General features: G+C 41.8%; 1 protein-coding gene across 4 annotated transcripts in view; it reads right to left on the reverse strand.

The window, feature by feature from the left end:
- Window positions 1–14483: 14483 nt before the first annotated feature.
- OTUD7A (OTU deubiquitinase 7A) overlaps window positions 14484–16371 on the reverse strand; it is a 98984-nt gene continuing 97096 nt past the window's right edge. For 3 of the 4 annotated variants that reach the window (XM_041469219.1, XM_041469216.1, XM_041469217.1), the window contains one exon: window positions 14484–16018. In XM_041469219.1, the coding sequence (XP_041325153.1) occupies window positions 14585–16018 (1434 nt within the window). In that variant the 3' untranslated portion in view covers window positions 14484–14584. The remainder of the gene's footprint in view (window positions 16019–16371) is intronic. The other variant, XM_041469220.1, reaches the window with a different exon arrangement.

The raw sequence follows: 16371 nt of genomic DNA on the forward strand, positions 1-16371 counted from the left end.
CTTAGTAACAGCTCTACCTCACCAAGAGAAAAGAGCCCGAGAGTATAATTGCTACCTCATCATAATTGCAAATAAAGGATCAACCTGTCCCACCTGGTTGGCACTGGCAGGAGTTAGATTTAATCTTTGGCTCCTGCTGGCTGAAACAAATATTCAGTCAAAAAGGAGGGGTTGGCACCAGGGGCTGGACTAAGGGAGGCTCCAGGATGCTGTTGCTGCCAGGTTTCTGCTGAGCTGATGTTTCTTCTCTGCATCACTGGATGATCGTGCCTGGCTGAGCACAGCACAGCAGGTCTGGGCCTGCAGCTCTAGGACCTACAGAGAATACTCCAAAGGGTCCCAAAGGTTCACAGAGCCCAGGCTGGCTTATTCAGAGCTAGCCCAAGTGTTCTCCCCAAGGCATACCAGGTGGGACTGGGACATCTCCCACAGGAAGCTGTGGTATTGCCAAGTTGGTGGATATGAGGACACCATTGAGGAAAAAGGCCCAGCTGAAGGACATCAGAGATGGTGCTGGTTAGAGGCTGTCATGTTGTAGCACAGAAAGAGGGATGAGATGAGCCAATGTGGGGAACAGATGAGAGGTGCAATAAATGGGGAAGGTAAGTTAAAGAGAGGGAAGATAAATATAGAAAAATAAGGAAGGAGTAGAGGGTAGGAGAATTTGATGTAATTTTCTAGAGACAAAAGGAAAGGCCTAAGGTGCACAATCTTAACAGGGTTCTAAAGAAAGAAAAAGGTAGCTCATGTGGTAGAAATTCCAGCAGTCAGAAGGTGAGGCATGTCAGTGTGTGATAAACAGGGCTGTGTGTCTTTAAGAGACTAATGTTTGTGTTTTCCCATGCTCTCCTATTGTGGAAATAACTTTCTGAGTCACTTCTCTGATCCTGGAGACAAACTGAACAGACACAAAACATAACAAAACACAATAGCAACGGGAAGAGAGAAATTCCTCCCTCCCCCTTCCACCACACACACATTTTATGTCCCTGATCTGAATGCACTCAAAGTCTCACAGTGGAAGAGAAGGAAGGCAGAGACTGACAGTGGTTTTTGGTACATGCTCTTTGACTCAAGCTCACCTTCTTCACCACTACATGAACAGTTAAAACATTAAAGCCACACTTGCCCAGTCTGTTACTTTTAAACATTATCCAGCCTCTTTGGTCAAAAGTCTTAACTTCCAGATTTTCCACAGACAGTGAACTGCAACAAGAATTTGCTAGCTTTTTTTTAACTTCAAAGCCTTGCACTTCAAAGGCCCTGCATTTTTTTTTTCTCAAGCCTCATGCCCCACCCTTTGCAAAAAAAGATGTCAGTTTGGGACTCTCGAAATGCCACACTTGGAAGCTCACATATGGTCTAAGAATCAACATCACAGCTACCATCTGCCCAGAGGGGAGTAATGACATGGGCACACCCACAAGTGGCTGGCCCCAAACCCAGGCTGTATCAAGACTTCCTAGACCAAAACACAGAATCACCACTCCTCAGACCGACTTTGAGAACAGCTCAAACCCTTTGAAATGATCCACGAAGTTGCAAGGCCTTGCAAGGTTCGGTTTAACTTCCAAGTGTTTTGTTGACTTTGGAAGTCTTGTAACAAATCCCAAGGTTTCCATCTCTGGGGTTGCTGTACAAACGGTGTTTGCACCCTGCTAGGAGGAACAGGATGACTTGACAGAAGAAGAAAGTTTTGTTCAGGAATGCTGTCCCTCCTCTGCTGCCAGCTCGCAGGGCCAGCCAAGGGAGACACCCGTGCTCCAGGCACAGCAGCTTGGCAGGTCCCTCAAAGGAAATGGCCTACATGCACCTTCCTCTCTGCACGAGAGCAGCTGCTCTCGGGGCCACAAGGTTTGAAGGCAGCCACACTCCCCAGCTTTTGCAAGCTCCCCAGAAGGCTGGTGGGGGATGGCTTCCCCTTCACGTGTCCTCGCAGGCAGCTCTACTGATTAACCATGTGAGCAAATAAGAGGCAAGCCTGGAAACAGGAACCTGGTGCAGGGTGGGTCTGCAAAAACAACTAGACTGGGTGAATAAATCAGGTCTGGCTGTTGGCTTCCCTGCAAGAAACCTTTCGTTAAGGCTCCACTGGATATTTTTGGACCACACCTGTCTATTTTTAGGAGGGATAATTAACGCTGAAGGAAATTAGGAAAAAAAGTCAAGTTTTAAGTCCAGGAATGGGAAATTTGTTATTCTCTACAAAATCACTGTGATTAAGGAGATCTAAAACGGAAGGGTTGTATTTCAGGAGTAAAAATATGCTGCAAGTCACTGTAAAAATTGCATGTTATGTGGTGTTTGCTAAGAGAGGGGAAGCTTTTCAAGGAGACAGCACTTCACCACTTAACTGCTATTAAATAGGAGTAAAGGCATAGCTGAATGGCCGGCCTTAAATCGCAGCTGTGCTGTGGCTGTGTTTTTGGCTAGGTCTGTGCTGTGCTTAGGCTCCCTCTTCTCTGGGTGTTGTGATCTGGCTTTGGGAGGGCCAGCTGGGACCTGAGAACGTGCCCAGGCCTGTGCATGAAGTTACACAGCGGAAGAAAAATCACAGCTAAGCTATGCAGCACCCTCACCAGGTCCTTCAAATAATCTGCCTGAAGTACAGGGCAATTGTAAGGCCAGAAAAGTGGCTTTAGGAACTGAGATAGGAGATTCTTGGAAAAAAACCCCACCCTATTGGTTACAGGAGCTGAAATGTGATGGACAGTGTGTGCAATGCTTTCAAATTTCTGCTGGTTTACTGATTTTATATTCACTTCCCTCAGCCGACATAGGCTTCTACCAGTGTTACCACAGAAGAAAAAAGCTTTTCCTGGGTCATCTTCTGTTCGTGTGCTCACATCCCACTGCACTCCAAAAGCAGCTGCTTCAGAGCAGGGCCTCCCTGCTTGCCTGCTCAGCCTCTTCTGCCCAGCACCTTGCAACCAACACACACGAGGATGGCATCCTTGCCCTCCTCCAAGGGAAAAATCTGGCTCTCTACTATCCAATTGCAATCTGCATGCACTGTTACATACACTGATTTTATACTGTAGGGGGCACCTCAGTCTGGACTGAGCCCAGCCTGTAAATTCCTCACAGCACAGGGAACATCTGTGTGAGACACCTGACACAAGCGGAACGTGTCGAGGGACAGCAGCCAGGATATAAAGCTGTACCTTCCTTTGAGGTGCCTCTAAAAAGATTTGCTTTGGGGAGCATCACACAAAAATTTTCCCAGGGGAAAATCCCTGGGAATTATTCAGTACTGTTCTTAATCATACCTTTCCTGCCTAATAAACACTTGCCCTCATGTCTCCAATTCCACAAAAGCTCTTTGCAAACATGCTGGATGAGGATCTGTTTTTGAGCTCAGGGAGGTAAGTGCCATCTCCCATGAATAAATAGAAGAATTGAAAGAATGAGGACATACTACAGAGTATTTTTCCTAATGAACAATATTTCTAATTCTAGAAAGGTTTGCACACATCACAGGGTAATGAGCATATCAGCTACTTGGTGCTACCCACATTTTAATAAGAAGCACAATATGGTAAATGTGACGCTGCTGCATGTATATTTTGCATTTGCTTTCAATTATTTTTGATAATAAAATGTGACAGCAGTATTGTTCACAAACCTTAGAAGCCCAGATTTGTGAGATGTTTATGCTATAGCTAATGAGCTCCTGGCTTCTCTGATAATTTCCTCCAAAAACAAGAGTCACTGTGTGAAGAACAGAAGCCAAAGGCAAGGCAGAGTGGCTGCAGTACAGGTTTTATCAGTTATGAAGATACACAGCCTGCCATGACTGTGCAGATCTAAGGCAGAGGCACTTCAAACACCTCACAGACCATCAGACAGCAACAGATTCAATTGCCACGTGGGAAATGAGCTTGGTGAGTTCATCCAGCTCTCAGGTGACAATGACCAAACAGCAGCCACTACCATCCACACCTGTGGGTACCACGGGGGACACTGACAGAGCTGACGTGACCATGGGTGTTTTGCTCCACAGCTCCATTCTGCTCCACAGAAAGGATCTGGATGCTGTAGCAGAAACGGTGCTGCCTGTAAGCACAGCCCTGCCTAAATCCATCTTCCTTCTTGGGTGCGTCCTGTTCTCTCAACCCCACAAATTCTTTAGTTCTAATTGCAAATTTATAACACACTTGGTAACACAGCAGCCAGCCTTCTGGAAGGTGTTACTGTATTCAAACCCAGCTAGCACACAGAAATTCTGGAAAATTATCACAACAAGGTAAGTGTCACCTTGGTTTCCTACCTTCTGACTAAAATGTATTAATAGCTGGGTCCTTCACTAGCCATTGCCACTTGCTTTTTTTTTTTTGTCTTAGATTCACAGCACTTTGTGAGTTTTGATTAGCTGTTTAGTAGTCCTGTAAACCATTATTATCAGGTGCCAGTGTAGCCCTCTAAGTCCTCCTTGAAGAGGCCTTCATCATCCCTGCTCAGAGGCACATGGCTGGCATGTCAGCCACAGCTTCTACTTCCATTTCAGGATCCTTTTGCTGCTTTAAATTCTTCACTCAAGCTACCCTTGGTCTTTTCCCTTCAATTATTGCCTTCAAGGGGCAGCCCCTGCAATGTCCTTTTAATTTCCAGTGTGTCCCTGACCTGAGTAACAGTGACACAGACATTTTTCAGTGGTGCAATTCCATTGTCACCATTTCTGATGTACACTGAAATTAGATAAGAGAGAGTCAGCCCCTACAACAGGCAAGAGAAATGAAATCTTTCCCACAGGACTTGTACTTGCTCTTGATCTGGGGTTTGCAGCAATGTTAGGCTGCTTGAACTACTTTCGTTTTGTTTCCTCTGAGGTAACAGAATTAACAGCTTGATTTCAGCAAGGTATCCAAGCTAGGTGGAGTTTTGGGAAAGGGACTTAATTTGTTATTTAAATGCACTTTATGGCAGCAGCACAGAAGGTTGTGCTGAGCCAACTGCCCCCCCAAACCGCAGCAGCCCCTCGTCCTTGTCCCTCCTCCTTCCCTGGCCTCGGGTCTGTCCAGCACCACCCTGAGAGAGCACACAGAAAGCACAAACAAGAATGCCAGCAAACAGGTACTTTAGAAATAAGTTAATTTTATTGAATAGGCATTGTAGCTTCTCTCAGATTCAAATAATGGAGAAGCTAATTCACACAGATTACAGAGCTATCAGTTACTTTGAGTAATCTTTCATAAAAGAAAGAAATTAAATACAGTTCTGCTATAAAAAGTGCAACAGTTATAACTGGAAGTTTTTCAAAACAAAAGCAAGTTTTACTACCTATTGCAAAAATTGGTTTAGTGCTTTAATACTTTACAAAGTAACAATCCAACTGCTAAAAACAGCTCTTACACATCATCTTTGTCAAAGTATGGATCAGATTAAAAATGACATTTAACTTGAATGAAAACTGCATGTAGAAAAGGTTCTCAAGAACTCACATTTTTCACAACAAGAAATATTCCTTATTCTTGAATGTTAATTAATGCTTCTGTTTCTTTTGAACAGTGGATTCAAACAATATGGCAGTCAGCTTAAAAATGATCAACTGTTTTCTTTTGCAGAGAAAGGTGACTGCAACCAATTGTGTTTTGAAATTATAAATAGGGAGGGGGAATGGGAAAAGAGAAATTCATTCCTTTTTGCATGAAAATGATCAAACAAAAAACCTGAAGAGTAATTTCAGCTATAAATAAATTTCTGTAATTTCTATTACATAGTTTATTGAAAGCCTAAGTCAGTATTTGCTAAAAGAGTATAAACTTATAGAAGGCAACAAGAAACTCCGACTCTGAAAGATGAGAAGAGTGGTAAGACTACGAAGAAGTTGAATTCTCAGCCAACCAAAATCAATGAGACTTACTTTATTCCTTATTAACATTTTCTTAAGCCCCAGTGAGAGCCAACTACCTTCTTTGAAATAGACTTCAAGTACAAATTAAATTATTGTACATTTCAATGGGTTAAAAATGCTGAGCTGGCCAGGTTATTAGATAGAGTCACATTACCATTCCTGACACTTTATATAATTGGCTTTGGTTATAATTGAACAGAGACTCTCAGTTAATGAGTAAATATACTTCTTTAAGCCAAGGGTGCAACATCTGTTACTTTAATTCTTGTTTGGGAGACAAGCCACTCTATATTGCAACCTGAACTGCAAAAGCCAAATCTTTATTGGAAAATCTATCACAGGCTTTAAGGACAAAGAGCTTTAGAATTTGTCTAAGAAAATATAAGATTTTTTAAAAAGCTAGCAATAGGAAAAAAGATGTACAAACACTTGGGGGGGGGGGCATATTATGCAACAGCAACAGTAGAGTTCTGATGAGTTAACTACATATACCTTTTGTATCTAATACTTCAGACTGTCCTTCAAGCTTTGCCCATGTCTGAGAGGCGTTGGGTTTTACCAACACAAAGTGTACCAAATGGCAGAAGTACATGTAAACAGCAGTGATACTTTCAATGGTTCGTTCAGCTTTTTCCATACAAAAGTGTTAGTCACAAGAATCAGTGAGGAAGAACAAGGCCTCCCAAGGAGAACAAAGTCTGTCAGCCCCACAAGCGACAAATTCAAGGCATTATGAAAAGTTCATAACAGTATTTTATGTCTTAAAATTGAATGCAAAGTAAAACTGGAGATGGATTCCAAAAAGAAAAGAAGAGCTCTGTGGAGATTTTAAAAACTGCTTCCTAGCTGAATCATGCTAAGCCTGGCACGTTACAAACACAGGAGTTAGAGACTAAGAGCAACGGGCTTGGAAAAGACACAGAAGTAATTGCTCCTCCCCAGGAAAGAGCAAACCTAATCTCAGTCACTGGGATGGAGTTTTGTACAAAGCTGTCAAAGCTGGCCTAGAACACCACGGTTGGGAACTTGCAGCTGTTTAGGTCTATGTAGCTAATTTCATCCATTATTTAGTCTAGGCCTAAATCCTGTTTGTTCCCCCTGGTTATGGTGAGTGGGCAGAGTTGGGCACCGTGTGCATGCCAAGTTCTCCAGCGGCTCTGAGGGAAAAGCATTTCTGTACTGTACACACACTGTGCATCATACAAAGACTGTATTTACAGTACTCAGAATCTTGAACAAATAAACAATAAAACCATTGCTTATTTTTTGTTAGTTTAAAAGTGCACACAATTTTCAAAGCTGAGAGATTTGTGCGTTTCTGTGACGCCCACATGGCTGTGTTTCAATTCTTACCTGATTGCAAAGCCCATTTAGAGGAGATGTGGGGCATTCTCCAAGCCTGAGATGCCACATTCTGCTGCTGCATCTCCTGCATATTTTAACCAAAAGCATGGGGAAGAGGCTTTTTGTTTCTCAAACCTGGAAGCAAATGGCAGGAAGGCAGTGTTCCACTTCACCTTTACTACAAAGATACTGTTCAGACACCACAGGCCAGAGCTGAAGGCAAGAATGACCAAGACCTGCTGTTGGGGCTACGGCAGCCAAGGCTCCCAGGCTCCTGACATGCTGTCAGCCTTCATCAGGCAGAGGTTCCATTTTACTCTGTGGTAAAGCAATTCCATGGAATTTACCTATAAAGGTGGCTTTTACTTCTCAGCAGGGGTAGTGCAACTCTAGTGTAATTCTTTTCATGTTTATATAGATTCCACATGTGACAGAAGGAAGAACTGGATCATTAACATACAAGCTTAGTCTCTTAACTTCCTCCTCCTTCTTTTTTTAAAGAAATGGTGTTCGAAAGGGGCAAAATGGAAATTAGGTACAGAATGCACATGGGAGTTAGGCACTGTTTAGTTCCAACATTGGATCATATTTTTGCAATCTCAGATGATTCTGCCACTAGAATTTGCTTTAAGAAGGGAAGAGAACTTCCTTTTCTCCCTTCTTCCCCAATAGCAGACATCTGCAACAAAGTAAGAGGCTCCTTTAGATGCAGAGATGAATAGCAAAAACGTTTCTCTATTTTCCCAGAATACAGGGAGATCTACAAAACATACAATGTTGACAAGAAATGGGCTTTGACACATCTTAACTATTTTCCCCCTTTTTAGTATTTTGGTGCCCTGGTTCCTCCACTAGCTATGACAATGTCTCTAGTTTTCCTCCATCTCCTCTTTTGACTAAGGTTTCCTGACACACTAACACTCACCAAAGAATCACTACTTTTTAAACAAAATTTTCTGTTAAGATTACAGGGTATGCAGATGAATACATCTAGAGACACACAGACTACAGCAGGCTTGAAAGCTTTACAGTCATGGTTAAATGAGGAAGTAGGACAGAGGCTGCATCCAGTTAAGTGACTCTCAGTCCCCAGAGAGTCATAATTTTAAGGCTGTTTGGAACACGGTGGCTTTAACCCACATGGCCTGTTCCACAGTGCAAATGTGCATCAGCCATTTCAATTCTCTTGGTACAGTACAGGCATTCAGGTAATGGGAGATAAACCATCAGAAAACAGCAATCAGAACAGCATATTCACTTGAGATGAATAACCCAACCAGACAAATAACAGGATCAGATACCCAAGGAAAAAACAAGGTCTTATTTCCCCACCCCGGCAGTGGAATACAAGAGCCCCATTAAGAATGCAACAGTTAAACAATTATGTGGTGTTTTGGTACAAGGCAAGTATCTCCAAACTCAAACAATCACTTTATGAATAAGCCCAATTATTTGTTCCCACATGGAAGATCACTAAAGATAAAATGTAAATTCCATTGACTGAAGTGTAGAGTGTTAATAAGGAAAAGACCTGAATATGTGTTGGAGTAACACTCAACTGATTTTCTGAAACCAAGAGGGAGCTTTTCTTCCCACACAAACTGATGCTCAGTACACCTTAAAACCAGTCTATTGATCAGGACAAACCCAGATGCACAATCATTAGGTATCCAGTTTGAAAATTTTGGTTGCAGTAAATACCTCAATAGTAATTCTTAAACAAATCTCAACAAGCTAAACCACAAAAGTCAGGGAATTTTAAAAACTACACAGTCTTCTAATGTAACATATGCATTAGTTTGTGAAGTCTTTTTCTTTGCACAGTTCATCAGTAATTGATATGTACAGTACAAAGAACTATGAAGAAATAAAATCTGAACATTTCAATCTGCAAGAAGCTAATGCATATTTGATACATATTAAGAGGATGTATCTACCAATTAGGGATGACATTTCTATGATCTGGAGTGATTTTTTTTACTCCAGATGCTAAATGGTTGCATTAATTCTTGATTTTCATTCTGAAGGAATAAATAGCTGATTCTCTTTTTTAAAAAAGCACATGAATCCTACTCCAGTGGGTTCAGGGTGTATTATGAATGTCCCACATCAGTCAATATCTGTGCAGAAATGTTTCATCTGGTAAGGAAATTTTCCAGATGCATTATTCAGAAGCTGCTTATAAAAGTGGCTATTGGCGAGGGCTGGAAGAGAATTAAATAGAGAGGAACAGTGTTGTACCAAAATATATAAAGAAAAATTTAAAGCTTTTCAATTAAAAAAAAAAATTTGTATATTCAACTCACATTAGATACAGATGTGCACAACAGACAGAGCAGATAGAAACAAGTACATTTACAAAGCTTTCTTTTCATGGCTAATTTCTACCAGCATTTCTGAAAGTAACCTACTAAAATGATGACCCTGTTTATAATAAAGGCGCAAAATATTGCTCTGTAGCGTATTTTGAAAATAATATAAAAATAATTTCTATATTACAATTTAAACTTGGCTTGTAAAATTCCAACATAATACAGCCTTAAGTCTAGAAATAGAACATACTTACAAACACCTTAGTGTTGTTTTCCTCTCATTTTTAACAATATAATATTTTAGTCATATACACTGGAAATCCGTGTGCAAATTAAAATAGGTATTAGTGTCTGTTACTGAAATAATTTCATTTCTATGCTATAGTTTGGTGATCCTCCGCATGAGCTGCCATTCCCTAAAACAAATACTCTTCAAATACACTGACAGAGACTTAAAATGCACTAAGCTAAAAAGCCATCTACAATCAGCATCAGTTATTTTGCTTCTCTGGACTTATGTTTATCTGAGATCACTGTGGTTTCTATGAACATGTTTTTTTTCACCTGTGCAAAACACTCACAGTGCTATGAAGACTGTACTCCCTTACTAGCCAGTTTGCAATGTTTTACATGTCAATGAAGCACCTGGTTTAAGGCCCCCACTGCTAATGGGATTGTGTCCACACACTGCAGAGGACAGCCAAGGTAGCCCAAAGAGGCCTAAGGCTTCTCTCTACTCCCCAGGCAGAACTCTCATCCATGGTCTCCTTGGAAGAGTGAAGTAGGCAGCCAGTGGGGAACAGACACTGCCAAAGGCTCGGGCCCCCAGCAAAAGCATTTCTTCTGTAACACTCGGGGAGAGTTTCTGAAGAGAAGCAGGGTCCTCGCTGCCAGGGCGGCCAGTCCCATTGGTGAGGGAGAGCACCAGTGCAGCTGTGCCAGGCGGGAGGCGGGCAGTGTTTGCCAGCTCTGTGCTCTGCCTGCTTTCACAGCCACACGTTCATCACCGAGCAGCTGCCCCTGTGAGGAGCGGCGCTCGGGCCCTGCAGCCCCCTGGGCCCTGCAGTGACAGGCTGGGCTGTGACCGGTCCTGGGCAGTGTCCTCAGCGCCCTGCACTGCTCCCACCTCAGCTCCAGCCCCACAAACACCCTGAACGCTCCACCTGGCCTGCTCAGACTTCTAGGACACAAGCAACACCAAGCTTTGCAAGTACAGCACCTTTCTTTTACTGATGCTCCTCATGTTACCTTTGATTTAGGACAAAGCAGCTAATTGCTAAAGAAAGCTGGGACAATACTGCCGTTGTATTTATAGAACAAAAGGTTCACCAATTGTTTTAAAATCCAAAATCTGAAGTTACTTTCGATAATCTACACAATCATCTGAATGAGATGCTTGTTAGCCATATGCTACAACTGATATTCACTTCTGAAAATATATTATTCAACTCTAAAAGTGGTTTATTAACTCTGTATAAATAATTTTAAATGAAACTTTAATATAAAGCATGACTGAAACCCATTATGTATCACAGGTATCCTCTGTTACAAACAGACCTTTGCATCAGAGTTTAGAACAAAGTAAAACAAAAATTTGCATAATAGGTTTAAGCCTTTTTTAAATTAGAAAAAAATGCACATTCACACTTTAAAAGAATTCCAGCTTCCTCCAATCTAAGTATCTCCTGGTGATCCATCTGGGAAGGTGCAGCCTACCCAGTATTTACCCTGTACTTCTGAAATCTGGACTACAGTGACAAATGCTGCATCACTATCAAGAAGAGAGGGGGGAAAAAGCAGATAGAAATGCAAAAATGTGTGTGTGCATTGCAGCCACTCAGGCTAACAGAAGGAATGAGTAGGGTCCCTCCAAAGCAAAGCTGATTTCTCCACATCTGGGACTATGTGGGAACTCTGCAGCTCTGGAGGGTGTAGGGAGAGCAGATCAGGCACAGGGCAGGCTGGCCTGTGGGCTGCAAACACTTCCAATTGTCAGGAAAAATAACCCAAAAGAGGTTAGAGCATGCAGCACAACAGAAAATACATGTGAAGGTAACTGCCTCTGGCATGTAGCTGAGGAATGGTACAATGTCTTCCAATGCTGGTGAATGCAGCTCATGAGCAGTTGGGAATTCTCTCTAAAAAAATAGGTAGAAAATTTTCTTCTACAGCTACAGTCTTCTTTTAACAGAACAACTCTTCTTCAGGAGGGGGGCACAGTTTCTGCATGTTTGGTCTGTTTATTGACAGCCATGGCACAGCTGCCACAAACAGCCCAGAAACAGAAAGAATGTTTGAAGAGAATTCTAAAAGAAAACAGCAATTAGAAAATTATTCCAAGATATCCCAACAAAAAGATTCTAAGGAAACAGGCACAACTAAAAAGGGTTCTGTCAGTATTTCATATAACAGATATTTTAAAGTGAGCAATTCAGTAGAGGTAAATATTTATGGAAATATCTGAGTGTCCTGAGGATGACAATGAACACTCAGGTTTGGTATCCTAAACAGACAAGACTGACTAACTTTTCAAAATAACCTAACACACAAGTACAATGTATTCAATAATTCAGAATAATTACCTACATGCTGACCAGTTGTAAATCTCTTTCTTTTATGAGAAGATCTATACTTCTCATAAAAAAACATACTATAGAAACAAATCCTATGAAAATGGGAAACAGCAAAATCTCATGGTAATTGGTTTTACACATGTACTGCTTTTTTCCTCATTCAGAACGGACACAACTCACTTAAAAACATGAGCTGGTGTGGTTTGCTGCTAATGTAATGTTTCTTAACTACAACTTTACACAGAAATGATTCTTAGAGTATCACACAGTACTACTACTCTAATACCCTAAGAATTCTTAAATATTTCTGGTTTTCTTGAAGCTTTATCCTGCCAGTTTTCTCAGTCTCAGCAGTAAATACAATCAAGTATAATACTGAATTTCTTTTAACATGGTCTGGATTGTTTTAGCATAATTTGCAATCCCAGTTTTCTTTGGCAATTAGAACTTAAATGTAATAATCACAACAGCAAAGCAAAACAAGACACTGGTTACCAGTGTATGCAACAGGAGACATGGGATTTGGAAGGTGCTTACCTTAGGGACAGAAGTCACACGGAGCTTTAACAAATACCAACATTTCCTTTCATGAAGGAATGCAAGTTCAGTAAGATTCAGTGTATGCTCAGTATACAGCAAGGAATACAAAGTACAGGTCTGGATTCATGGAACAGCTAACATGGCAAAGACCCAAACTTTTTACACAGGGGACTTATTTTGAAACCTCCCATTCAGAAGAAAACCTAAAAATATGGTCAATTTTAAGTATGTGCTCAGCTCTACCAATTTGGAACACTGGAAAAAACTCACATGCTTTTTCTGAAAGCCAGGACACAGCAGCAGAAGTTTGTGCACCTTGTTTCACAGGGGACTTTAGGCTTGGTTTCAGGGTTAATTAGGATTAACTGTATGCAACGGTGCCACCCATGTCAAGAATTAAAACTGGGCTGCAGCAAGCAAATAATCAGAAATGAAGACTCTTTGGCAAAGAATCTTTGCTGTGCGGGCCAGAAAAGTGTTATTCCCTTATGAGGAAGGCAGAACTCCTGTTGTGCACCTTGAGGTGGCAGAGAGCAGCCCTGAAGGCAGTACTTTCACCTGTTATGCAAAATTAGCTCTTAAAATGAGCCATTGTTCACAAGGGTAACAACACCAAAGAGCTCCTGTTCTACCTTCTGCCAGCTGATGGTGGAGGGGTGCAAACCCAGAGCTGCATCCCAGAAAACTTCCTCATGTCATCCGTCTACTTCAACAGTATCTGCAGTGTCTGCTTTGCAGAAATGCTTCTGTGAGCAAAGTTTTATTTTCAGAAGTATTGCAAACACTTACGTAAATATTTGGATCTCAGACTTGTGCAAATCTGTGCTAGGAGCTGCCATTCCTGCTGGAGGCATTTTCCAGCCATCTGGGAGCCTCCTGGGGGAGATGACTCACTCTAGGAGACTTGAAAAGAAGAGGAGCCAACAGTCTTCAAGAAAGGCTCAAGTAGTTACATTTGCAATAATTATCACTCAATAATGTTCAGAAGGAATAAGTAAATAATGATTAGGTTAGTGACTAGCTAAGGCAATAAAATGATGCATTACATTGGTTTTGGCGAGCAGTTTGAGTCTAAAATGATCCTAGATTTCCTAGTTGGTCATCAAATTCTTCATATCTAGTATTTTTTTAATATTTTAATTGTATTGTAATATTTCTCTGCATTTTAATATCAACTAAAATACTTCTGAAATTCAGGTGTGCAAAACTATACTGTGTGGGGACTTGGGGACATGAAGTCATATTGAAATTTCTTATAAAACCTCTTTAAAAACTCAGTGCAAATAAAAGTGGCTCAAATCTACTTTTTTTTTTCAATGAAAATTTAGAAACAATTGGTAAGAACTTAAAATTAAAATTAAGATGACCAACAGCCCTCATGAATTCAGACCTTTCACTCTCATTTTTCCAGAATCATTCAATTTCAGACTGAAATATACAAACGTTAGTAGCAATGCAATATGCTGCCATGTTAAAAATGTGCAGTATGCAAAAATCACTACCCTCTTGAAAAAAAAGGCTATGAAAAATTTAGGTTTTACTGAGGAAAAAATACTCTATAGCTATATCATTTCAAATGTCTGCAAGGCAGATACTACCCTACTACAACACCACATCTTCACTAGTATGACGTTCCCCTATCATTCTACTACCTGAGTGATGTCAGTGTAAATTCAGGCACCATTAGTAAATTTTTGACCAAACATATACACAGCACTGACAAAGGAGTAAACAACCCTTCAGCTTACCAGTACATGTAAAAAAGACACTGACAAAATGGAAAATAATATCTTTTTATGATAAATTATTCCTATTATTTCCTCATTGCCCCAGAAAAGCGAAGAGCTAGACACTATTTACTCATCAATCCTTTATTCCTTAAGGATTCCTTTTACTGCAATCCAACACTGTTTACTTTGTAAGTAAGAAAATGGTAAAACTAAGTAGTCATGGAAGAATCCTCAATGCCTGTGTCCCTTGCTGTCCCTCTCCCTGCGCTTTAACTCCTCTTTGTAGCAGTAGGAACAGTAATTTTCAGTCTCAGGACGACCATAAAAGGAACAGTTCTCCTTCTTACAGCGGTTCTGCTGGATGGAATATATTGGGCAAACTGTGCTTCTGCCTTGGTTTTTGTTGTTGTTCAGCCAGCTCTGAGGAGCGTCCTCGTCAGCGTACTCCAAGCAGTCTCTGATGTCCCCGGTGTTGAAGCCGTTTGTGTAGGTCTGGGACTTGTGTTCGGCCGGCCTGGCGTAGCTCAGCGACTCCACCGTGTTCACCGTGCGCATCCCGGGCAGCCGCGCGGGGCTGTAGCTCTGCGAGGACAGCGATCTGTTCTGCTGGGGGTAGGTGGCACAGGTCTTCAGGGTGCCAACCACTGGCTTGTAGGTATCATCCTGGAAGCTCGATGGCTTGGAGTTGACGTCATGCAAATGGATGACACTTTGCCTTTGAACGGGGGGGGTATGGCTATAGTGGGCAGACACCGGGATGGGGCCGCTTTTCTTGGCGCCATTGCTGGGTGAAGAAAAGGACCCCGGAGTGGGACTAGTGCGGTCTTTAAATTTTAAAACCAGTTGGGTTGTATGGCTTTGAGGTAAGACGGGTGATGCCCTATCCTGAGGAGATGGTTCTAATTTTTCTTTTGAAAATGCCTCTGTCTCCAGTTTCCTACTGGAGGAGCCATTCAGCACAGCCTTTTTCTCAGCTTCCTTTCTTTTCTGCTCCTGTTCGGCATTGAAGCGCTCCTGGGCACTGGTCAGGTAATAGCCGATCATCTCCTCGTGGAACTGATGCCTGTGACTGGTCAAAAGAAGGCCAGCAAAAATAAACTTTCGTTCACCTTGCATGGCAGCTCTCAAAATATTTAGGCTGAGTTTCACGTCTGTGCTGTACTTCCATGGGTCAGACTGCTTGTCAGAGAAGGGTTTAGTGTTCACCTTTTCAGTGGGGGAGCTGCTGGCTCTGTCAGTCGGAGATGGAGTGGTCTTTTCAGACGGAGACGTGCTCGCAGACTGTCCAGATTCCTCTTTGCTCCCTTTGCGAGACTTGGACTTCTTCTCTTTGACTTTCTCTACTGTGTCACCATTTTTTCCATTCCCTGAATTAGCTCTGCTCATCTTCCCGTGCACCAGACCTCCAAGACCACCCATGTTCTTTTTCAGTTTAATTCCCAGGGTTTTACTGAGGCTTCCTATTTTATTGGCAACTGAATCCGTCCTGGTTTTGTCTTTATCTTTCCTTTGTTTGTCCTTTTCTTTTTCTTTACCGTTTTTGCCATTATTGCCATTGGAATTACTACAGATGGAATCTCTGTCTGAGTCCATGGAGTCAGCCAGAGACTGCACATCTTCTCCAGCAGAAGCTGTAGGGGATTCTGGTTGAGCCAAAGGGGCCTGCTATGGAAAAGGAATTACAATTAGATACAGCAAAATCCATTTCATACAGGAGCTGGTGCAAAAATACCCACCCAAATTCAATACAGATTTTGACACTGATTTTAAATACATTTTTTAATTTATGCACTGACATTTTTGACTGGTTTCATCACTAAATAAAGCTTTTCTGGCTGTGCTTACTATGTATTTTGCTTGTTCCTACAGTAGCTTTTGGCTCATTTCAGGCACATTTGTAGAATAGAGGTCAGTCACTCAGATGCTCTGTGAAAGTCAGTGCCTGAGTCATGGGGGAAGCGAGTTCTCTCCTGCCCTGGTGAGCCAGGACAGGGAGCATCAGCAGTGCAGGCTGTCCC

This window comes from Pyrgilauda ruficollis, unplaced genomic scaffold (assembly GCF_017590135.1).
Source record: "Pyrgilauda ruficollis isolate IOZ18807 unplaced genomic scaffold, ASM1759013v1 scaffold23, whole genome shotgun sequence".
Taxonomy (NCBI): Eukaryota; Metazoa; Chordata; class Aves; order Passeriformes; family Passeridae; genus Pyrgilauda; species Pyrgilauda ruficollis.